The sequence below is a fragment of the Mastigoproctus giganteus genome, chromosome 4 (assembly GCF_048544385.1).
Source record: "Mastigoproctus giganteus isolate SK-2022 chromosome 4, ASM4854438v1, whole genome shotgun sequence".
Classification (NCBI taxonomy): domain Eukaryota; kingdom Metazoa; phylum Arthropoda; class Arachnida; order Uropygi; family Thelyphonidae; genus Mastigoproctus; species Mastigoproctus giganteus.
The window spans coordinates 138516912-138542713 of NC_143578.1; the positions used below are offsets into that span (position 1 = coordinate 138516912).

Consider the following 25802-nt stretch of genomic DNA (forward strand, 5'->3'; position numbering starts at 1 on the left):
ATACAAACTTTTAATGAAATTGCCTCTGAAATGAATTTTTACAGTTTTCACAGAGCAACTGAGTGTGAGAACCTGTCAGGTGACCTCCACGAAGATTCGAATTGCCTATTTTTTAAATTTATTTATTATTATTATTTTTTTTTTTTACAGTTTCGGGTTACTGTTTTACTCTTCCACTAGTTCGATAATCACATAGGTTTTTTTTTTTTTTTTTTGTTTTTAACTAAGAAATTAGAAAGGAAGTAGCGTTACAAATGTAATAGCATAGCACATGCTACATAACAAAATCTGGTAATATCACGTGCAGTCATACTCCTACCTCTTAGTTCATATGATAATTTCAAATTAAAATTAGACTAAAATCATTTCTCAAATATTAGCAGAAAAAGTGAAAAGCTCAAAGTAGTTGAAATGCTTTGGCTCAGAAGAGGAAGTCAATGGTGGTTCTCTCTGAGAACTGCCACTGACTTTCTTTGATTTCTTTAGTTTTAGTTTACATTTTTTTCTCTTTCCCTTCACTATCCCATGATTTCAATGTAAGTATTTTCCAAAAAAAAAAAAAGATTGGTCAAAAAGAGGCACCATTCATCCAATATTGTTATCATTCTTGGCATGTCCACAAAAAGTTAAATATGTTAAAGCCAGTTAAACATGTTACACAGTTAAACATTTGAACATGAACTTACACAATGCAACTGAAGTGTTCTTCACATTATCTAGAAATTGCATTCAACTATTAACATGTATTGGAGTTCTTTTATTTTTTTTTGTCTTATTTTTGTAATTACTCCTTGTAAAATATCTTAACAGATTTTCTCACATGTAACACACCTACACATCTCATTAATTGACCGAATTAATAAATAATTTACTTGCAACTCTTCTTTACACTTCTTTTCTTCTTCTAAACTCATACGCTTCTCATGCTTTTTCAGATGCCTCCGTTTTGCGGCCTGTAAGTTAAACCAAGTATAGGAAAAGGCCTTCACATGAGGCAAGAGAGCCTCAATGAATGGATGGAATTCATCCTGTAAAGAGAGTGAGAGGTTAAAATCAGATTGCTATTTTATATAAATAAGTCATGGAGTTAATTAAGTAGTATATAAAATAAGACTTAAAAGAAGACAATGGTTGGGGTGATAAAAACTGGTTAGAAACATTTCTGTTTCACTTAGTCCTGAAAGAAGAAGTAGAAAGGAACAGGTACTTATAAATTTCCATTTATACTCTGGATGACCAAGGCCGGAAGAATTTACAACTTCACTATAATGCTTTATTATAGCCAATTTATGAGAATAACAGCTAGGGATAGACCAGATACTTTTTGTGACAGCATCAGCTCAACTTAGCAATATTAGCATTAGCACATGATGCAAGAAAATAAGCTTATATAGCATCAGCCAAAAAAAAAAAAAAAAAAACCCTTCTCATTTCACCCATCCACTCACTCCAAATGTTTGGCTAGTTCTGCCTTGAATCTATTTAAGCTATCAACTTCTATGACAGATGGAAGTTTGTTCCAGCAATCAACCACCCGCTGGCTAAAGGCAAACTTCTGCACATCTATCCTACAACTGTCTTTCCTCAATTTGAATTTATGCCCTCTCAGGTGATTATTTTGAGCAAGAGGAAGAATCCCATCAGCATTGAGCATGCTCAAACCATTCAAGGCTTTATACACCTCAATCAGATCACCTCGCAGGTGCCTGGTCTCCAGACACTTTAATTTGCAAAACTTAAGCCTTTCTTCGTAAGAGCAACCCTTTGTTCCATTCACTAATCTTGTTGCCCTTCTCTGTACTCATTCCAGCAGCTCTACATCCTTCTTAAAATGAGGCCTCCAGACCTGTATACAGTACTCAAGGTGTGGCCTGAGTAGGGATAATCACCTCCTTATCCCTGCTAGAAAAATTCCTGTATATCATTGACAAAACACCATGAGCTACTCTTGTAGACTGTCTGCACTGCTCAGATATGCACAACAATGCTGAATATATCAAGAGTAAAAAGTTTTTGCATTTTTAGATATGAAATTTCATAGAATTTTAATGCAAATCATTCTATTTAATTATGCTACTTTCTGAAAGGGAAGCAAGCTTATGAGATTTCTGTAAATGAAAGGTGGGAGGAAGGTTCCTTTTTGTAATAACACTTGTTTTACAGTCTGAACAAAGCCAAATTACAGTTCAAAAGGAGAAAGTACCTTGGGATACAAATTTCTTTTTGTGACAAAGAGTACAGGCTCCAGCTTGCATTATGCACAAAAGTGTTCAGCATATCAATACTAAAAAACATCAACACTAAAAAGTTTTCGCAACATCTTTAGATAATTATGACATTTCGTAGAATTTTATATGTAAATTTTTCTATATAATTATTCTACTTTCTGAAGTAAAAGTAGGATTATAAGACATCTGTACATGAAAGGTGGAGAGGGGAATGTCCCTCTTCCTGATAACACTTCTTTTGCAGTCTGATCCAAGCCAAAATGGAGAAAGTCTCATAGGATATAAATTTCTTTAATACACTCATCTAGTTTTAACTTTCCATTACCTGCATCCCTACTCCTGCATTTTTACCATCTTTGTTAAACTGGAGACTGTCATTCATCAGGATTTATATAATTTATATAATCTTCATCATTTGAAATTCCTTGATTCCAAGCAAAATAAAAAAAAAATAAATAAATTTTTTTTTTTTTTTTTACTTGATCCTTGATTTTTTTTTTTTTTTTACTTGATCCTCTATTTTACTCATTTCCATCTCATAAGTACACATATCGAAATGGAGTTTTCAAAAAACACATGCAATATGTACGATTGATCAAATTATGGAGTGGTGTAGGTGCAGAGAGCTGCCGCTGTTCTTCCATTCTTCTTGCTTCCGGATCTTTGCATACTCCAACTAATTACAAAATCCAACTAATTACAGCATCTATTAGACTAAACAATTAAACTCTGAATCTATTATCTACTGACTAAACAATTAAACTCTGAATCTATTATCTACTGACTAAACAATTAAACTCTGAATCTATTATCTACTGACTAAACAATTATTAAAACAAAATATTAAACACTTAGAGAAAGTTAGTGGCAAAAAGTACATGAAAGGATAAGATCCCACTCACAATTCCAGAAAAAATAACAGAAAAAACAAAAAAATGGTTATGTCTGTCAGATGCTATGTAAGGTGTAAAAGGGTAATCCTTCAATAACAAAGTGGTGTCCGATTGATGCCACTTTTTAAATGTTTTCTGTAATTTTTTAAATCTGGAAATAAATAAAATGAAATCCAATATATTCTCTAAATTACAAAGTATTTTCTGCTTTTGTTTTGATTTTAACTACAAGAAATTCATTTTCTCTTTAGTATTTAACAGATGTCACATCAACAACTGAGGTCTATGTTTCTTGTACTCCACTCTCACATCACATCTGCAAAATGCCAAGAGTCTGGAGAGCTTTGGTTCCACCTGTTTTTGCTGTATGGTAGTAAGGAAACACCTTTTTGAATAACAAGACTGATTTTAATAAAGACATTATTTGTTCATATTATTTAATATAGTTTCAGAAATAAGAATAAAGTTTTAAAGTGTCCCATTTTAAACCCCTTTTATTTTTTTTATTTTACTTTTGTCTTTTATCCCCCCCCCCCAAAAAAAAAAAACTAATCAGTAACTAAAATACAAGTGCATTCTATTCTTGACTGTTATGCAAAAAAGCTGTTTGACTGTTATGGCAAAAAAGTTATAGAACAACAATGAAATATTTTTAAAATAAGAATATGGCGGATTTAATGTATTCTTAACACTAATTTTGAATGTGTAGCCTGTTTTTTTTTCTTGCACCCTAAAGTTTGCAAGATATTTCATATTTTAGTTTTCCTGTATTTAGATTATGATTTATCTGTTCATATTAATTGGACTGCTGACAAAAAAAAAATTCTGGAGTCAAGGGTCATCTGAATCTTGTAGCAGGTGGTCCGTTTCCAGCAATTTCTAGGCTATTCTACCACACCTACTACTCCCTGCATACCAGATATATAAAGCAAACCTCCAAGTCAAGTCAATTAGAGTTATAATTGTGTGAGTCAATATTGTTATATATCAGTAAACTCATGGTTTTTTTTGTAATTTTTAGTGTCAACTGCAGTTGAACATGCTTTTAAAATGTCACAGGATATCTTTTTTTTTTATTAAATCTCACAAGCAGTTTATAACAACCCCATTAAAGAAACAGTATGAACTTTATTTTGGCTGCATATTAAGGTAATCAGGAAAAGAAGTGGGCTCTTCATATATGCTGAACTAGTAACTAACTGTTCTTTGCATCTCGGTGGCTGGTTAAAAAATAAAATATCACTGATATTTACTGTTCCCATTATGTAGAGGAAACCAACCAATCATGCCAATGAATAACTCAAACTGAAGGAAGGAAAGGGAAAGACAGGGAAAAAATTTGTAACTGAATATCCTGGAGCTGACGGCATATACCCAGAAATTTTGAGGGAGGCCACCAGGGAGTGTATTGAACCACTGAAGTTAATTATGAGGGCATCTTTAGACTCGGGAAAGATTCCTTTGGACTAGAGAAGTGCCAACATATTAGCAATACCTAAAGATTATTCTAAGAGTGAAGTTGGTAACTACATACTGGTTAGTCTGACCTCAATGGTAGGGAAAATCTTAGATGACTGAATGCAATCCAGAGACATTTAGATAGGTATGGCATTCTAAATAACATATAACATGGTTTTATTAAGGGAAAATCATGTTTAATTAACTTAGCAAGCTGTTCTGATACAGTTACTCATGAGCTGGATGTAAGGAATAATTGGAATACAGCCACTCCCCGATTAACATAAGGGTTGCGTTCCGTGGAACTCTACATAAGTCGGAATTTCAAAATTATAAAATTACAAAAAAAGAGAGGAGTAGGTATAATGTCAGTAAGGGCAGAAACACTATTATCACTTCAAGAGACTTCACTTGTATACATGTCTAGCGTCAAATGTGGGGGGAGCTATATTTAACAATTAGTGTATTGCTAATCACAACGGTGGAAAGCACTGTTGTGATTGGCTGTATTCACAAGATAACACATCGGGCTTCAAGGCCGAATGACATTGTCAGGATCTCAGATTTTTCTGTTCAAACAGAAATTTCGTTAGGCGTGACCTTGTGACAAGAGGAAAATGGAGGAAATGCTAATATAAAATTAAATTAAAAGTAAATAATCTGTTTTGAGCACACAAGTAAGAATATCCAAAATCAAATAACAACAACAACAAGGACGTTACACCTGTGCCTATTCCGAAGCACCCTCCACTTTGACCAGCTACTCGGCATACTTACCACAAATGTCCAGTCACAGGGACGCTCAAAAATGGCCAAAGGATCAACAGATCAACAGAATTCCAATTAACAAATTGAGAGGATGAACAAGTCGATCATTTCAATTTGAACAACTCATACATAACAATTTCTTACAAGTTCAATTTTTAGGGTTGAGAAGAAGTTTTTCATTGTAATTAAATTTCATTAAAAATTTTTGTTTCGTATTGTAAAATAATAAATCCTTATTCAAAATTAAACTTGCAGTATTTCAACTTTCCTTAAACATACAACTAATTTTTCCTTAGCGCTGATTGAATTTCGAAATCGTGTATTTTGCCCTTGAATGTCATCGTTAATTGGATTGTATAGGAAATTAAATTCTTCTTTATTCATCCATAAGTACATCTTGAAACGATTTTCATCTTCTTCTAAGTCCTGCAGTAAATGATGGAAATCACCTTTTTTCTGTTCTCTTCCAGTTTATGTCGTGTATCCATTGCATACTCTCTTTTGTTTTCTCAGCTATTGGAAAAGCACATGCATTTTCAAAATCTTCTTCAAAATCTGATGAGGAGAATGAACTGTGGCAATTCATTTTGCTTCAGCTTTCCTCAAAGAGAATGACACATATACAACATTACAGGTTGCAAGACATGCCCTTTTGGAATTAATAAAATTTCCAAGATACACCTTTTTTAACATTTGAAATGGGGAATTTGAAAAGAGCAGAAATCATAAAACAACCTGTTGAGATGATTATTTAGGAAGAAAGAATTAACTGACGATAAAGTTGTTGTTGTAATGCACTCTTTAAGAAAGACTCAAAAACCAACATTTTATCTTATTTACAAAGGGGGTTATAGAATATTTATATTATGCTTACTTTGTAACCTTTTACATTCTACTTGACTTCTTTTTTATTTCATTGTAATGGTTTAAGGCTCAGGCAACAAACTGTTTTTTATTTAAAATTCCCAATATCAATATCGGTTTCTGTTGAAATCATTCCATAGAAATATTGTGACAAAAGACCTCAAAAATAACAGAGATGGTTACATAAAAATTTTAAATGCGTACAAAGTACGTAATACAGAAAAAAATATTTTGTTTTTGCTTTGCCTCAAATGCAATGAGTGAGCGAGAATTTAGCTCAATGTTTAACGCGTGGAAAAAGGATAGAAATAAAAATGTTGAAGGAGAACTGTTGCCGAAAACCAATCACAATGTCTTGCAAAGAATTTTACACAAATGCACTAAAAAAATGAAAAACTGTTAAAGAAAATTTGCTCAAAAGAAAAGTATTGCAAGGTAAATATTTTCTTTTTGATAAAATAAATCAGGTGTATTGAATATGTATTATAAACAATTATATAAAACATTTGATGTTAATATTTATAAAAAGTTTCCTTTAGTGTTTATAACTCTTGCAATAAAATTTTCCAAATTAAACGAATTAAAGCACAGGCTATGCTTCAGCTAGTTTTATTAAAATTTGACTAATTTTGCATTCCACGAACTTGTAAAATTCAACAAAATATAGAAATAAAATGGTTGTTATTTAAAATTGTTCGGTTTTCTTTTAAGACATAATGCGAGTACCCCTAAATGAGGAATGAATACCACAAACATAAGCATAAGTACCTCAAGATCAAATTTTTAATGTGGCCATCGTACATTACAGTGACGTTTCTTCTCCGACCGACTTCGCAGTTTACAGGGACCATAGAGAACTACTCTGTGACAGGGACATGACAAGATTCACGTGACGTGATAATAGTGGGTTTCTGCCCTAAATTTTACCTCTTGAGCATCGTTGCCAGAATTGACATCTTCAGCTGACAAGTACACCACTGCAGAGGTTGAGGGCTGTGTAGATTTAGAAGGGGTCGGCCACTCAACCTTATGAAAAAACATATTAATGGATGATTGGATGGTGGCTTTTTTCTTTTCATCATAGATTTCTTTGTAGCAAGCAGCATATCATTCACCCCTCTGTTAACTTTTAAGAATCGTTCGTTGTCAGGATCCATCTTCTCCAACCTCACCATTGCTGATACAATTTCATGAAATGCCATTGTCATCTCTCTGGTGATTAAGCGTCTCGGCTCCTTATTTGGTTCATCTTGAGCTTCGTCTGCATTTTCTTCTTTTACTATCGCTGCCTGCAAGTCAATAAGTTCTTTCGTAGATAATTCCTTTTCTTCTTCCTCTATTAACTCCTCCATGTCTTTGGCAACTTCCAACTGAAGTAGCTCTGCAACCTTATCAATCTTATCTGTAACCTCTACATATGATTTATCTTATTTAAGCCCTTCAAAGCCTTTTACTTGCTGTAGGCATATTTTCTTCCATGAGCCATTTAAACAATTTTTAGTAATTTCCACCCAGGCCTTATTAATGTTTAAGATGCCGTGGTAAATATTATAAGATTTCCAAAAGTCTCTTAACGTAAAATTTTTCTCACTATCTACTGCAGACAATGCCTGAGCAAATGTTGTGCATAAATAGCATGCTTTGAAATTCAAAATAACACCCTGATCCATAGGTTGGATGAGTGAAGTTGTGGTTGGAGGTAGAAATATGACTCTCACATTCCAATTGAAATCACATTCCAAATGGGGTTTTGAGGACGAGAGTTTCCTGTGCGGACGTACCTTTCTGCCGCTCTTGGAACAGAGAAGTTTTTTCTGATTTATTTTCTGCTTTATTAGTTTAAATTGACATATTAACTTATTTCTAGAGTAGCTTTATATTCCTATTTACGGTACTTAAAGTTAAAGTAACTTAGATAGAGATTTGTAGGTATTACTTAGTATCGGAAAGGGTATCGAATCCACGTGTTTACCATTCATAATAGGCCGCCATTGTTACGTGAAAATTAATCAGTAAAATCTATTAATCTTGTCGAACTTCATTGGCAATTAAACTGTACTTTTTTTTTTTTTTTTGGTTTGGTAGTTGTTGGCGCATCGGCTTCTGTGGCCATAGTGCACCTCCCAAGGTTTTTGCAGTACTTTGATCCAAGCCCGAGGCGGGAATCGAACCCGCGACCTTTGGGTTGCCCGGCAGGCACTTTACCCACCTGGCTAGCCCGGTCGGCAACTGTACTTTTAACTATACACATAACCACTTAGGTTACGGAACATAAATAATTAGTAAAAATAAATAATTAATACATAACTTGATACGGAAGTTATATAAAGGAATTTCGTAGATAACACTCGTTACTGAAATGCGATACAGCATATCCGGAATTTGATAGCATTAGCTTTGTATAGTATAGTGCATAATATAATATTGTCAATTAATCAGTAGATCTATTAATCTTGTTAAACTTCATTGTCAATTAAATTGTACTTTTAACTATATATATATATATAACGACTTAGAGTACAAACGTAACAAATAATTAATACATACTTGATACGGAAGTTATATAAAGGGAACTCGTAGATAACACTCGATACTGAAAAATAAATATAGCGTTATAACTGTGTTAAGATACAAGTTTAAGGTTTTAATTTTGTTCTTGAATTGTAATTTTATTGACATTTAAATCGAAATCATGACTCTGACCAGAGCAGCAAAGCAAAAGGCTCAAGCTAATGGGAGTGCTGTGACTCAGGGGAGAACTGAGGGGGGAAGTTGCCCTCTGAATCACAGCCTTTTAAGATGCACCGTTTGCTTGATGTTTGCGGAGCAATCGGGTACGGGACATGATACTGCCATGGGGGATGTCTTTGTGTGTGCACGATGCAAGGAGTGCAAGGAAATTAGGCGACAACTCGGCGTTGTTATGGGCCTATATGAGACCTTGAAGGACAGGGCGGATGCCCTCGAAGGAAACAAATTGAGGGGCCCATCAAGTTCTCAGCTGCCCACATCAACGCCAGAGCTTGCACTTGGTCATCTTGCAACACAGAGGCAGCCCCCAAGGCAGAATGCGCTGGTCCCACAGGAACTAGTAGTTGTTGGTGACTCTATTGTCAGGGAAACGGGGAACATGCTTTGTAAAAAGGATAGGTGGAACAGGACCAGGGTATGTCTGCCAGGGGCAAAGGTTGATGACATTGTAGAGCAGATATCATCTTTTAAGGGCACAAAAGGTGATATAGTTGTACACGTTGGCACTAATGATATTAAGAGTAGGAGACCAGCGGAATTACTTAACAAGTACAGGTCACTGTTGAAAAAAAGCCGTGAAGTAGGGTTGAATTTGAAAGTGTCTGCAATTCTGCCCAGACACGATAGGAGGGAGTATATGATGAGAGCCTTGTCGATCAATTCGGCCCTGGAAAGATTGTGCAAGGCTCAAGGGGTAGAATTTTTTTCAGCCTGGAATATACTTGTTAACAGGAGAGATTGCTTCAACAGGGATGGGATACACTTAAATAGAAAGGGTGCAAGAATATTTGCTGATGCTATCGAGGCAGTGTTAGGTGGGTCGGAAAACTGCTAGCTTGGGGGGAGACAAAGACTAATGGATTAACAGTAGCCACTGGCAGAGGTGAAAGAGATTCTTGCACTGCTTCTATTGGAATGAGCAGAAGCCTGAAAAACAAGATGCAGGATATTTCAGAGACTGCTGGAAGTCATTGCAGTACAAGTAAACACATGGGTTGTGTTAGGGTAGCTAAGAATAGAAACAGGTGCATTTATACTTGCGTGTACACCAATGCTAGGAGTTTAGTAAATAAATTTGATGAATTTGAGGTATTGCTCAAAACATCAAAGGCAGATATTGTTGGGATATCAGAGACATGGTGTCACACAGATATAAGGAATTCAGAACTGGAATTTGGGGAGTACAATGTGTATAGAAAGGATAGACAGAACAGGAGGGGTTATGCTATTAGTTAAAAAACACAAAATCCAAGGAAGTGAAGCCAGTCGACATTGATGGACAGGGCAGTGTCGAGTCAGTTTGGTGTGACATAAGCATAGGTAAATCAAAATTGAGAGTAGGAGTGTGCTATAGGCCTAATGACTCTGATGAGTATAATAAGATACTGTACAGGGAAATAGAATGGGCCAGTAAATCAGAGAGTCTTATAATGGGGGTTTTAATTTCCCAGATATTGACTGGAATTTGTGGGTTGGTCACTCACACACTAGCAAGGCTTTTGTGGATTTATTGGATGATTGTTTTCTACACCAGCATGTTCGGGAGGCAACTAGAGGGAGTAATACTCTTGATCTGATTATCAGTAGTGATTCTTCATGCATTAGGAATCTGCAAATAAAGGAACCACTGGGTGGCAGTGATCACAGTGTGCTGAAGTGGGATTTACTCAAGGAGGTAACTACCATCAGAGGTAAAGGGAAGGGTTTTTGCTTTCGTAAAGGCGACTATGATGGTCTGAGACGGTATTTAAATTCTATACAGTGGGACCAACTGATGATGTTACCAACAGCAAATTCAAAATGGGAAGCATTCAAGGAACTAATCTTGGAAGCTACCAGGCTTAACATACCAACCAAGAAATATTGTTCAAGGTTCAGGCCTAAATGGTTGTCAGATGAACTAATGAGACATATGGCAGAGAAGAAAAATGCATGGGATACATACAAATTAATGGGTGACATGGAAGCCCATGATAGATATAAGTTGGTCTGTAACCAAGTCACAAAGGAGATTAGGCAGGCAAAGGCAGACTTTGAGAAATCCTTGGCAAAGGATGCAAAGAAAAACAGAAAAGAGTTCTTTACCTATTTAAACTCAAGAAGGAAAGGGATGAATCAGATTGGTCCACTGGATGTTGATGGTTCAACAGTTGAGGATCCAGCTCAGGTGGCTAACAATCTAAACGAGTATTTTGCATCTACATTCACACATGAGGAGTTATTCAGGAAGGGGAATGTCGTAGGTGAAGTAAACATTGGCAGTGAGCTAGATGATTTTCTAATAACTGAGAGGAAAGTGGAGGAGAAATTGTTGAGGATAAACATAAAAAAGGCACCCGGGGTGGATGGGATCTATCCAGTTATATTAAAGGAGGCAGCAAAGGAAGTAAGCAAACCCCTAGCCATAATTATGAGAGCTTCTTTGGACTCAGGGGAGGTACCCATGGACTGGAGATGTGCAAATGTAACCCCAATTCACAAAGGAGGATCAAAGGCTGACACAAGTAATTATAGACCTGTTAGTGTAACTTCGGTTCCAGGAAAATTAATGGAGACACTGGTTAAAGAAGCACTGCAGGATCATCTGGACAAGAATTCAGTTATAGCTCAGACACAGCATGGTTTTGTTAAGGGCAGGTCTTGTCTGACCAATTTGATTGGATACTATGATGTAGTCACAAAAGAACTGGATGCAGGGAATAACTTTGATATTATATATTTGGATCTTAGAAAGGCTTTTGATACTGTTGCGCATGGAAGACTGCTGCACAAATTGGAGAAGTGTGGCATTGGAGGCAAATTGCTGCTATGGATAAAGGGATGGTTGAGTGGCAGAAGACAGAGAGTGGTAATCAATGGACACTGCTCAACGTGGACTAATGTTATTAGTGGAGTTCCTCAGGGTTCAGTGTTGGGTCTGTTGTTGTTTTCTGTATTTATAAATGATATTGATGATGGTGTATCAGGCTTAATGTCCAAGTTTGCAGACGATACCAAGGTTGGCAGGGTTGTTAAGGACACTACTGATACTATGCTGCTGCAACAGGATCTGGAAAGGTTGAGCAGATGGGCTGAGAGGTGGCAAATGAAGTTTAACATTGACAAATGTAAAGTACTACATATGGGAAACAGTAACCCCAGATCAACGTATCAACTCTGTGGCACTACGCTGACAGTGGTAGAGAATGAAAAGGACCTGGGGGTAATTGTGCAGGCAGATATGAAGTTCTCTGAGCAGTGCAGACGAGCTGCAAGAGTAGCTCATGGTGTCTTGTCAATGATATACAGGAATTTTTCTAGCAGGGACAGGGATGTGATTATTCCCTTGTATAAGGCATTGGTCAGGCCACACCTTGAGTACTGTATACAGGTCTGGAGGCCTCATTTCAAGAAGGATGTAGAGCTGTTGGAACGAGTACAGAGAAGGGCAACAAGATTAGTGAATGGAACAAAGGGTTGGTCTTACGAAGAAAGGCTTAAGTTTTGCAAATTACAGAGCCTGGAGACTAGGCATTGGCGAGGTGATCTGATAGAGGTGTATAAGGCTTTGAATGGTTTGAGCATGCTCAATGCCGATGGGATTCTTCCTCTTGTTCAGAATAATCACCTGAGAGGGCATAAATTCAAATTGAGGAAGGATGGATGTCGGATAGATGTGCGGAAATTTGCCTTTAGCCAGCGGGCAGTTGGTTTGTGGAATAGACTCCCATCGCTTGTTGTTGAAGTTGATAGCCTAAACAAATTTAAGGCTCAGCTGGACAGGTATTTCGAATGAACGGAGGGGTGAAATGGGAGTAGTGGTTGGTTTTTTTTTTTTTTTTTTTGGCTGATGCTGAATAAGCTTGCTTTCTTGCATCATATGCCTCTACTAATGCTAATGCTAATGATCTAGATGCATAGGATGTCCATTAGTATTATCTAATAGAAGCAAAATCTTGAAAGGGACGTCGTTGTCTTTACAATATTTTTCAACCTTGAGCATGAAGCAGCATTTAAACCAATCTTCAAAAAGAGATACTGTTATCCATGCTCTCTGGTTCGATCGGAAATGCATGGGTAGAGTGGCTATATTGATGCCCTTAAATGCACAAGGATTTCCAGAATGTTACACAAGCATTGGTATTTATCTGTAATCTCCCACTGCATTAGCCCCAAGCAAGAGCGTGGCCCTATCTTTTGAAACCTGGCATTGTCTTTTCCTCTTTGGCAATGTATGTTCGAACCGGTATTTATTTTCCAATACAGAGCAGTCTCATCAATGTTAAAAATTTGCTGCATTGAATAGCCAGCCGCCTTAACCAATAATTTTTTTCCAACACATCACAAAATTTTTCTGCAACTGCAGAATCGGCAGTGGCGACTTTACCGCATACATTAATGTTTTGGAAACCAGCGCGATGCTTGAACCTATTAAACCACCCGTTGCTTGCTTGTCTTGGGGTTTGCCGTACTTATCCTTAATATCTTCATAAACTATTCTTACTTTTGCTTGAATGGCCATTGGACTCAGGGACACTGTTTTGTGATAACTGTTGATCTTAAGTGTGTTGATCCTATGACATGTTCTTTTATATGTGAACTGTCCTTTAAAATACTATTCACTGTTGAAACAGCAAGACCTAATTCCCTTGAAATAGATGACAAACTTTGTCCTGCTTTGTACTTCTTAATCGTTTTCATCTTCATTTCTAAATCACTTTTGTTTTGTTTTCTGGCACTGCCAACACTTGCACTTTCCATTGGTCCCTTTTCCTTCATCATTGTAATACATAAATAGGAATGAAGAGAAGTTTCTGAAAATTTGTTTTTTATATGATTGAAGATTTCAGTGAAGGGAAACACATTTCACCATAATACCATAATGTAAAAATATATATATTTTTTTCTTATCTACCCACAGAATTCCAGTTATCAGGATTATCACAAATGCAATAAGATCAAGTATACTACCCTTTATAATAATAGATTGCGCTAAGGATAATAGATTTTCCAATAAACCAGAAAGTGCAAATTGTTTTTTAGTTGTGACCTCCAGAAATGTGCTTTAGAAAAAAATCACAAAAGCATTCAAAATCGATTCTTATAACGGGAGCATATGATAACAATGAAAGTGGAGTGCCAACTTCCATTATAAATATGACCTTTTCGAGATATAAATAGCTTATTAATATAGCAAAATTTTCAACTTTCAAGGACTTGGAAAGAATTACAAAAAAACCAATGTGTTATTGGGCTCAACATTACGATATTTTCACAATGCCTCCATTTGTCTCTACAGATGCAAAATACATTTCCATATTTCTTTCAGTTTGCACCAGCTGGCAAAAACTTACGTAAAGTTGAATTTGCCTAAGTCGAGTATTACATAAGTCAGGAAGTTCCTGTATACTGTATAGTTTATTTGGATTTTATCAAGACATTTGACCCACTTTCATGAGAAGTTATTGTATAAGGATTACTGGGAAAAAAAATCTCAGATGGACTGCCAGGTGGCTTTAGGGCAGAAGGCAAAGGGCTGTGATTAATGGATATTCTTCAGATTGGTGTAAAGTCAGAAGTGTGGTCACCCATGGATTAGTTCACTCAAGGATCAGATGAACCACTGTTGTTTCCGATTCTAACTGTTGATTCCGATTCTGTTGTTTCTAAATTACATCAAGCCTTCTAAACCAGCAATCTTCGTTGATTGCTGGGTTAGCAGGCTTGATGTCAAAATTTGCAGATGACAGATTGATAAAGTAGTTAACGATCAGTACCAAGCAGTGCTCCTTCAAAATGACTTGAACAGGCTGCAAGAATGGTCAGGAAAGTGGCAGCTAGGTTTTAATGCAGCAAAATGCAAAGTTTTAATACGGGCAGATATATGTTATAACATGAGCAGATATGAAGTTTTCTGAGCAGTGTAAACAGGCAGCCAGGAGAGCCCACATTGTCCTATTGATGATTTATAGAACATAATCCTGTAGAGATATGTAGGACGTAGTCCCGCATACAAGGCAATTGTAAGACCACATTTGGAATACTGTGTTCAAGTATGGAGACCTCATCTGAAAAAAGATATTGAGCTTCTTGAATGGGACCAAAGATGTGCAACTTTCATGGTGAGATCAGCAAAAGGGCAAACATATGAGTAAAGACTCTATATATGTGGGCTACAGAGTTTGGCACCCAGGCACCTCGGATGTGACCTGATTAAGGTTAAGGCTCTGAGAGGGGTCAGCAAATTGAACAAAAGCAGAATTTTCACTGTTATAAAGAATTCCAGAACTAGGAGTCATAAATTAAAATTACGGGGGAAGATGTTTAGACTAGATTGTAGGCAGTTTTCTTTTAGCCAGCAAGTTGTTGATTGATGGAACAGGTTACCTTCAGGTTGCCTTCACAGGTAGTTGAGGCTGACAGTTTGAATAAATTCAAAGGTTAATTTGTATTTTCAAGAAATACAAGAAATGTATTTTCAAGTAGATAAGAAAATACAAAATAATTTGTATTTTCTTATCTACTCATTTTTTTTCCCAGCCAGTGCAGCAAAAACCTGTGGCTTCCTTGCACTATATGCTTATTACTACTATAATGTTGCTATTACTACTGCAACAGAACCACTGAATTTGCAAAAGAAATGGCAACATAGAGCAACGGCAGCTGTAGAAAAGAGACAACTGTTATGCCTATCAATATTGCTGCTAAACATTCATTGCTTTGCAAATTTAAGATGAATATTAATCAGGGGCATTCCTAGGGAATGTGGCACCTGGGTGCCAATTGAAATTTGGCACCCCATTTTAAAATTTTCTTCATATGTGTATATAAGGTTCAGGTTTTCAGGCACCCCTTGAATGTTGCCACCTGGGTGCAGCACACCCCTTGCACCATCGGGACGGCCCACCCTTAATATTAATACTAAAGCTAAATATTAAACTAGTAAAGTTGTAGGGCTTCAGGCACATCAGCATCTTATTGAATAATATAAATATTATCTCTGTAGAAAGCATGTGTTGGATGAAAAACCTGAGTTTACAGAAGGGAAAAACCATGCAATCCTCACCTGAGGTCAATTAGCTCATCCATATTGTGAAAAAAGTTCACAGAACTTCCTCTCATCACTGAAAGGATTCAAACCCGGGCCTTTTCCGCCCAGTGTATGGAGGATGGTGCTTATATGCACTATGCTACCCAAAAAGCCAATAGTAGAACAATTCAATTAACAATGAATTTGTATATACCTTGTTTAGAAGAACTTCCTATGTTATATTTCTGCTTGTGAAAGGTTACCAAGGCTCAGAACTCACTGAAATCATGAACTCATTAACAATACTGCCTGTAAGTGGGCCATGTTTTCTCCAGTCAAAAACTAAAAGGTGTGGTCATGTGACAGCGTGACACATGGCATTAGGAACACATTACCAGGCATTAGGAACACATTCAAACAGTAAATAGGGAACGTTATGCATCTTCTGTAGATGACACATAATCTTACTGAAACTGTCTTCTTTTTATGTGTGTTTGTTATCTAAGGATTATGAGTCCTTTTATTTCGGCTTCCCTCTGCAGCTACATTCCATCATACACAGGGAAGCTCAAATAAAATAACTCATAATTCCTAGATAACAAACACATAAAAAAGAAGATTACAGAGATAACATTTTTTGTTTTATTATTATTTCTTAACAGGAAAGTTGTTCTAGAAATGGCATTGCATCTTGAAAGGTCCTGGATTTATTTGTTTTTGTAGAGAAACTTGCGAATGTACTTTTTAACCAGAGAAGAGACTTAGATCTGGCTGATCTGCCTTGACTTGAACAAAGACTCTAATGAGCTGTTCTTTAATCTTCTTAGCCTCTTCGAAAACATTAAAAAAATTTTAATGTTTTTAATGTTTTTAATGTTTGCTGTTTGGACAAACTAAAAGGAAATGCTATTTTTTTTGTGTAACACAAATTCATTAAATCTATCCTAAAGCATCCAATACTGTTTAGTGTTTGTAAAGTTATGAAACCCTTTGAGAATTTAAGTAGTTTCGTAACACATAAGAAAATATTTTTTCGAATTATTCATGGCTTAATTTGCTATAAAAATAAATCATCAAAAAAGCACCAACAAAAAAATAAAAATAAAATAAAAGAATATTTTAAAAATTATGAGTAAGAAAATACAGTCATTAGGAGACTAGACCTGCATAAAAGAACCCTTACATACAAATGCACTTAGTCATACATAACCTCAATATACCTGGTTTCGAATAAACAAAAAAAAAAAAAAAAAATTCAGGAAAAATATCACGTAGCATTCGATTAACAAAAGTAATCTCAAACTATTAAGGTTATGATTTGACATAAAACTTTATAAAGTTAAATTTAATTTAATGTTAAATTCTTACTATTAACTTTAGAAACAAACCTACCAGAGGCATGCAGTCCTAAAATGGTGTACTATTGAGATAATGGATTCCACATAACTCTACAAGTAATGGCAGTGAATGTATTAATGCCCTAAGCCATAGAGAGAAGAGAAAAAAAGAGCAAATTGTTAGAGAATAATAAAATATTTTAGAAATGACTATTAAATATTAATAGTTATGGTATTGCACTTGTTGTTTTTTTGGTGCAAGGGCTACTTAGGCCATATTGCACCTATCACCGTTATGAATGTTACATATGCATGGTGATTGTGATGGCATTACTCAAAAACGATCATATAATTTGATCTTTTTCGTAAAGTGAAAGAACTCCAGCAGATTAGTGTCGTTACCTATGATGTGGCAGAGTGTCAAGGGTTCTTTAAGGTTTGGCAGAAAGCTAAAAGAGACTTGGTGGGCAGTGGTGTATAAAGTATACTCAATAAGAATATGCTTCATTGTGAGTGGACAGTTGCACTGTGTTTATTGTGGAGGATCATTACCTGTGAGGAGATAAAGGTGGGTAAGATGACTGTGGCCAATTCGCACTCTGGTTAAGATTACTTCCTCCCTCCTGTTTATACGGAAACTGGAGGTCCACGGTTGCGGTTCAGGTTTTATTTGGTGGAGTTTATTGTGCGTTTGGGCTTGCCATTGAATTCTCCATTGTTCTTATCCCAGCATGGCCTGGGATCCAGCAGAAAATGGCCACTTGTTGGAGTTCTTGAAGATGCATCAGTTTGGATTTTATGAGCTTTATTAAAGGATGTGTTTGAGAAGAATTGTTCTGTAAAGCTATAATCGCACTCTGGGAGTCCGTATATATCATGCTTTTATGGATGGAAAGATGGAGGATATTTTCTACTGCAAGTTTGATGGCGTATAATTCAGTTGTATAGCTGCTGCATTCATTGGGAAGTGATACGGAGAAGGTTTTATGAGGGAAAACGACTGATGTACCCACTCCACTCTCAGAATTTGATCCGTCAGTGTATATTTTTGAAAACAGATAATTTTGTGTGTGGGCAATATGGAGTTGTTGTATATTAACATTTGCAAGAGAGTGTTTTCCCCAGTTTAGAAAATAACTGTCACAGAGTGGTTTAATAGACGTCCATGGGGGATCTGTACTACTTAAATCTTGAAGAACTTTATCAGGATGTATATTCCAAGTTTGCGATAATGCTTGAGCTCTGAGAGCAAAAGGCTGAATTGCCCTAGGTTTATTTCTATACAATGTTGTGAAATGTGGCTCATTAAGTATTGGCTTAATGGGATGGGTAGGTAGACTTCGGATTTTAGTTATATAGTTAAGAAGTAACATCTTTCTCCTGAGGCTTAGAGGAAGTTCATGAGCATCAATATAAAAACTTTGAACTGGTGAAGTTCTATAAGCACCCATAGAAATCCTCAGGGCAGAGTGCTGAATTGGTGCAAGTCGCGCTAGCACACTCTCCCTAGCAGAATCATACACCGGGGCACAGTAGTCAAGGCGAGATCTGATTAGGGCTCTATACAAATGAAGTAACATGTACCGATCTGCATCCCATGAGGTAGAAGAAATGACTCTGAGTATGTTCATTTTTTTCTGGCAAGACGTCTTTAGATATTTAACGTGTTCTATGAAGTTCATTACTATCGAAAGTCAGACCAAGCAGACGAATGCTGTTCACAACTGAGATAGGCTGGTTTGTTAAGTGTACCTCTGGATCTGGATGCATCTTCTGTTTGTTACAAAAGTGAATTACTTTAGATTTTGAACAAGAGAGTCGATACCTATTCTGTGTCATCCATAACTGAATATTATTAATTGAAATTTGGAGCTGCCACTCAATGAAGGTCATGTTTTGAGAACTGCAAGAAAAAGTGAGATCATCGGCATAGAGGTATGAATTCACAGTGCTAGGCATATTTTTAGTCATGTGATTTATTCTTATTGCGAATAAGGTAGCACTGAGCACAGAGCCTTGTGGGACCCTTCTTCTTGTATATATATTTGGGAGAGAACTTATCGGTATCGGACTTGAAAGGATCTGTGCTGAAGGAAATTCAATATGAAATATGGTAAGTGGCCTCTCGGGTCAAGGAAATGCAGATCTCTCAGAATACCAAAACGCCATGTGGTGTCGAAGGCTTTTTCTACATCAAGGCATACCATGACAAGATGCTCATTTTGAATGAATGCATTCCTGATGTTTGTTTCCGCTTTGACCATGAGATCCAGGGCTGACTGATTTTTCCTGAAATCAAATTGATTGTCAGAAATTATATTTTTAGAGTCAAGAAACCAGGTAAGTCGACGGTGAATTATTTTTTCCAGGGTTTTACTTAAGCAGCTGGTGAGAGAAATAGGTCTATAGTTTTGAGGAATGGAATGATCTTTTCCTGGTTTGGGATTGCTATTATATAGGAGTGATGCCAGGAACTGGGAAAATAATGTTCCTGGAAAGATGCGATTGAAAAACGTGAGCAGTGAAGAGACCGATTCTTTATCTAAGTGTTGGAGCATTATGTAGTATATTCTGTCAGGGGCTTCAGCACTGTGTTTTGAGGTAGATATGGCTTTTTGAAGTTCAAGCATTGTAAGCGGTTGATTATAGGGTAAAGAACATTTATTCGTAGGTCTGAAGTTCAGTTTGGACTTTTCAGCTAATACTTTAATCTTCTGGAATGATAGATCATATGCTGTTGAGATAACTGAAAAAACAGTCCCTAGGGCATTTGCTATATCTGTAGAAGAAGAAAGATCCTGCCCATTCCAGTTGAGAAATGGGGAGGATAATAGGGGAACTTTGCCATTTAGTTGTTTTATTTTCCATCATATTATTCTTGAATCAGTATTTTTATTAATTGAACTCACAAATGAAATCCAAGATTCTCTTTTAGCTTTCTTCCTAATGTGACGGGCCTTGGTTGTGAGTCTCTTGTAGTTTATAAGATTGGCAGCGGTGGGATGTTTTCGAAACAGATTCCATGCTCGGTTTTTTTCTTTTTTTGCACCTTTGCAATCTTCGTTCCACCAATAGTTTATGGTTCGATGGGTTGTTGACTGTGATTGTGGAATCGCAGTGCATGTAGCAGCCAGTATTTGTCTCGTGATGTGATCGGTAGCTGTGTCAATAGGACAGGTTTCGATGATCTGTTCATCAAAGAACACTTGGGAAGTGAATTTTGCCCATGCCCAATCTGCTCTGTGAAATTTCCATTTTATGTAGTTTTGGGAAATTATAGAATGTCCTGTTTGAATCTTACATATTAGCGGAAAATGATCACTATTTAGCGGGCTGTCGAGGGCCGTCCACTCAATACTAGGGAAGTGGATCGGAGAGCATATGGAAAGGTCTATTGCAGAAGTTCTACCCGTAGAGAGACGGATGTAAGTTGGCAAGCCAGTATTTAGTATATAGTATAGTCAGATTTTGTCTGTCAGCAAGCTGTTCGATAAGTTGTCCTCGTCCATCTGCATTGGGAGAACCCCATAATGGATGGTGTCCATTGAAGTCGCCCAATAAACAGATAGAGGTTGGCAACTGCTGAATAAGATCTTCCAGTTCATGGATTATAGGAGTGATTGGGCGATAGGTAGATAGAGACAATTGTCAAAGTAATACCAATCACAATACGTGTTGCAACAGCTTCAATGGAGGTTTGTAAAGGAGTGAATCTGCAAGGTACTCGTGAGTCTATGAGTATGGCTACCCCTCCGTGAGCATTATTTGTAGCAGTTCTGTCTTTTCTAAAGAGTGCATAATTCTTAACTGAGAGTGACACATGCCGTGTTAAATTTGTGTCTTGTAGGCAGATGCCTACGGGATGATAACGATCAATTAACTCGTGGATATCATCAATGTTACTGCGAATTCCTCTACAGTTCCACTGTATGATTTGGTGCATTATTTGGTTTTGTTACTTGAAGAAGTTTCTGAGTCTATTTTATTCCCAGGCTGTTTGTGGCGATTGAGTTTCATTTTCTCTCTTCTTGGAAAGGTTGGGCGTCCAGTATCCATGACATCTTCTGCATGAAGGTCTAGGATAGGTTCATTTGGGTCAGTATTGTTATCAGTGTCCATATTTACTGAAGTGATAGTTTGTCTTCCTATTTGGAACAGAGTCGCTTTTTGATTTTGAAATATCTGATGGTCTATGTGGGGTATCTGGTGGGACTGTGACTGTTGTTGGCTCTATCTACTACCTTTTGCTCTTTTGGAGTCTGTTTCATCGATGGTGATAGTATAGATCGGGCCCAATCTGCAATCAATATGGTTGGGGAAACTGATACTTCAGTTTGTGTTGCTGTTGTCTGATATTTTTGCATTGCTGCTGCATATGTGTTCTTAGGTGCGTTACGCATAATTTGCTTTCTTGCCTCTTGGTATGTGACTTTTCGTTCTACCCTGTATTTCTGGATTTTTTTTTTTTTTTTCAGTTTTCCAGAGGTCGCATGATTTGGAGTAGGCTGGATGCACGCCTTTGCAATTCAGAGAGTGGGGTGTTTTGGCATCACAGTCAGTTTGTGAATGTTCTTTTGACCCACAGTTTGGACAGACTGGATCTCCTCGACAAGCCATTTGCGCTTGACCAAATTTTTGGCACTTGTAGCATCTTATAGGATTCGGGATAAAGGGTTGTACTCAGCAGTTGAGATAGCCGGCTTTGACACTGGATGGTAAGATAGGTGTTCTGAATGTCAGGATGATGTTACAGGTGGGAACAAGTTCTCCATCTTTCCTGATCATGATGCGTTTCGCTTGCACCACTTTTTGATGTTTGAGTTCTTGGGCCAGTTCATCTTCTGTTACATTTATCAGATCCCACTCTGCAGTTACTCTCTTGGAAGTATTTAATGTTGCATGAGGGGTGACTTGAATGGGTAGTCCGCCAAATATCGTTAGTTTCAACAGTCTCTCAGAATGTGCACGACTCACTGTTTCTACCAAGAGGTCTCCAGATCCGAGTCTTCTCACCATTTTGGGAGAGCCCGCCACATTTTCCAAACATTTCTGTATAAGAAATGGTGAGAGAGTGCTCATAGATTTGTCCGACAGATTATGTAAGATAAGGAATGATGGGCATTCCTGTTGGTCTGTGTCTGTATGCAGTCATTTAGACTTTGTTACATCGTGAGAAATTTCATGGTCAGCATTGTTGACGGAACTGGATGAGCGCCCAGGCTGCTCAAGCTTTGGGTAATTGTCGTAGTCCACGTCAGGCTCCTTTTTGCCCTGGGAGGTTGACTTTCCCTCCCAAGTTTCCGGCCCCGCCACGGGGAGGCAGGAGCAGTGCCGTAAGGAGGTCAAGCGGTTAGATAAGTTAGTTGATTAGTAAAATAAAGTAATATATGTAATGATAAAGACAGGTGAGTTTCCTATCTTGTTCTTACTTGTGATTTTTTCAAGTATAGAACTAAATTATAAATGAACTTCTAGTAAAAAACGATATAACTTAAAATGAACTTTTATCGCTGGGAAAGATCGCTATATATTCACACTTTGAACGCTTGACCTCGAATTCGCTTGGCACCCGGGGCCATGGTATTGCACTATGCACTTTAAATAAAAAGCACTGCACCAAAGGGGAAGTATATGGGTTGCTTTTAAAATCTACACACTAGTCACAGAATTTTCAATTCCAAAATACGATATGTTTTTGAAGAATTTTGTCATTTTATTTACCAAATTGTCATATTAAATCATACTCTATAAGTAGCTTATTAGCCCTAGTCAAACTCATTATTTTATTTTTTATATTAGCTAGAGATTTTGTAGGTTACTGCTTAATTAATATAAAACATTTGTACTGTTTGAACCTTGCTGCCAATGTTATAGTTATAGAGTGAGTGGTAGGAGAATTCAAATTTTTTAATTGTTGCAAATTAGGCAGCTCTAAAGTTCAAATCACTAAGTTTGGCACCACTTTGATAATTCTGTGATACAATATAACTTTCAAGCATAACAGTATAGCCTAATACATATAATGCAAACTTGGTAACGTGGTAGTATTATTGGTGTGTAACTGATGTATCGATAAGAATGTTAATATTTTAATTATATACAAAGGGTACTAGGAAAGTTTTGCAATATGACGCAACAATGAATCACAGGAAGCTGCTTGTTGCTGCATGTTGAGACATGTTCATACATGCATAGTAGCCGCCGCGCCAAGTCGATGGGCTCAGTTATTCATTAGTAGTGAGAGTGTAAAGTGCTTGCGATGGCATCGTGGTCACGAAATGAGATAAGGACAGTTTTGTGGTATAATTTCGTGCGTGGTTTAACCATAGACCAGTGCTTAGAAGAAATGACTCTTGCACTAGATGATGATTGTCCACATCGTACAACAATATTCAGGTGGTACAGAGAATTCCAAATGGGAAATTTCACTCTGGAGGATTCTGAGAGGCCGGGAAGGCCACGAACGTCAGTTACGGAGGAAAATGCTTGACGAAAACAGGCGAGTGACCTACCAACAGATAGAGGATACTTTGGGCCTAAATGCACCAGCAATTCGTTCGATTCTGCAAGATCATTTGCACGTGAAGAAACTTTGTTCTCTCTGGGTGCCGCATCAACTGACTGAAGAGCAGATGACACGACGTGTGACTTGGTGCCGGGAGATGTTAAAAAAGTTTGATAAGGGACAATCTCGGTAAGTGAACAACATCATGACAGGTGACGAGACTTGGCTGTACTATTACGATCTGCCGACCAAGGCTCAAAACAAAGTTTGGGTCTTTGATGATGACGACACACCCGTAATTGCCAGAAAATCCCAATCTGTAAAGAAGAAAATGATAGCTGTATTTTTCAAATCGAGTGGAATTGTGGAACGTGTCGTTTTGGACACGCAGAAGACAGTCACAGCTAAGTGGTATACTGAACAATGCCTGCCTAAAGTCATTGGATCTATGAAGAACCTGCGGCCAAAGTCAAGAATGGACACCTGGTACCTCCATCACGATAATGCTCCAACTAACCGCGCCAAAGCCTGCACCAAATATTTGACCACGACAGGACTGAAACTTCTCGAGCACCCTCCCTACAGTCCAGACCTTGCTCCCTGCGACTTTGCACTGTTCCCGCATGTGAAAATGAAGCTAAAAGGGAGGTGGTTTTCCAGTGATGAGGACCTTCTACGGGCTTGGGACGAGTGTGCTTTACTCCCTAGTGAAACTTGGCAGAACTGGTTTAAAGATTGGTTTCGGAGGATGGAGAGGTGTATTGAATGTAGAGGAAATTACTTTGAAAAAATTAAATAAACAAAGCTGTATTGCAAAACTTTCCTAGTACCCTTTGTATAATTAATAATGTAAACTTCACAGCATAACCAGTGCATAGTGTTATTACTACATTAGATATATTTGTTTAGTGAAGTATTTTTAATTATTGTTAGTTATTGTTAATCAATCAAAACTAGAGTTTGAACAGGCTAAGAGTAGAAAACTTGCTTCTTGCCCTAATGGTAGCCGAGCATTCTGGTCTCTTGCCAAAGCTATTGGCCGCAACTTTTGCCCATCTCTTCTCCCACCTCTGTTGTCACTTCAGCCAAGGATAAAGCTGACCTGCTAGCATCCCATTTTTCTTCCAACTCATGTATTAATGATCTTGGTAAAACATCTCCCACCATTCCCAACACGCTCCATTCAATGCCCCCTGTGGTCTTCCGTCAAAAGGATGTCAGAAGGATTTTGATGAATCTTGACGCTAACAAAGCTCCAGGTCCTAATGGTATTTCTCCACTTGTTCTCAAAACTTGTGCTCCTGAACTTACTCCTATTCTTTGCTGCCTTTTTTCACTTTCTTATTCCAAAGGTGTTTTTCCTTCTGCTTGGAAATTTGCTCATATCCAGCCAGTTCCTAAAAAGGGTGACAAATCCCTCCCATCCAATTATCGTCCCATTGCAATTACTTCTACTCTTTCTAAAGTAATGGAGAAATCAATTAAACGCCAACTCTTAAACTACCTAGAAACCTTCCGGATGATCAACGATCGCCAGTATGGATTCCGTCAGTGTCGATCCACTGGTGATATTCTGGCTTATGTTACCCATTTATGGACTAATTCAATGGAAAGGTTCGGTGAAACACAAGTAGTTGCTCTTGACATCTCAAAGGATTTCGATGGTGTTTGGCATAAAGGTCTTCTAAACAAGCTTCCATCTTATGGTTTGCCAACTGTTTTTGTATCCAGTTTTCTCTCTGATCACTCACTGAGGGTGATGGTAGATGGCTCTGTCTAACTTCTCCACTAATGCCGGTGTCCCCCAAGGTTCAGTTCTTTCCCCCACTCTTTTCCTCTTGTATATTAATGACATTCTTCCATTGACTGGAAATCCTATCCATAGAGTTACCGATGATAGCACATTGCACTCCACTTACCATTTTGAGAAACCTTGTCCTGCTCAATCAGTTTCCACTTGTCGAAAATCTGCTACCAATTCCTTAAAGG

The 25802-nt window shown here is 37.3% G+C and overlaps 1 protein-coding gene across 3 annotated transcripts in view; it reads right to left on the reverse strand.

The window, feature by feature from the left end:
- LOC150087090 (nuclear factor 1 A-type-like) overlaps positions 1-25802 on the reverse strand; it is a 384875-nt gene that overhangs the window by 300613 nt on the left and 58460 nt on the right. For all 3 annotated transcript variants that reach the window (XM_090371811.1, XM_090371808.1, XM_090371809.1), the window contains 2 exons: positions 17364-17451; positions 873-1028 (listed from right to left, as the gene is read on the reverse strand). In XM_090371811.1, the coding sequence (XP_090227937.1) occupies positions 873-1028; positions 17364-17372 (165 nt within the window). In that variant the 5' untranslated portion in view covers positions 17373-17451. The remainder of the gene's footprint in view (positions 1-872; positions 1029-17363; positions 17452-25802) is intronic.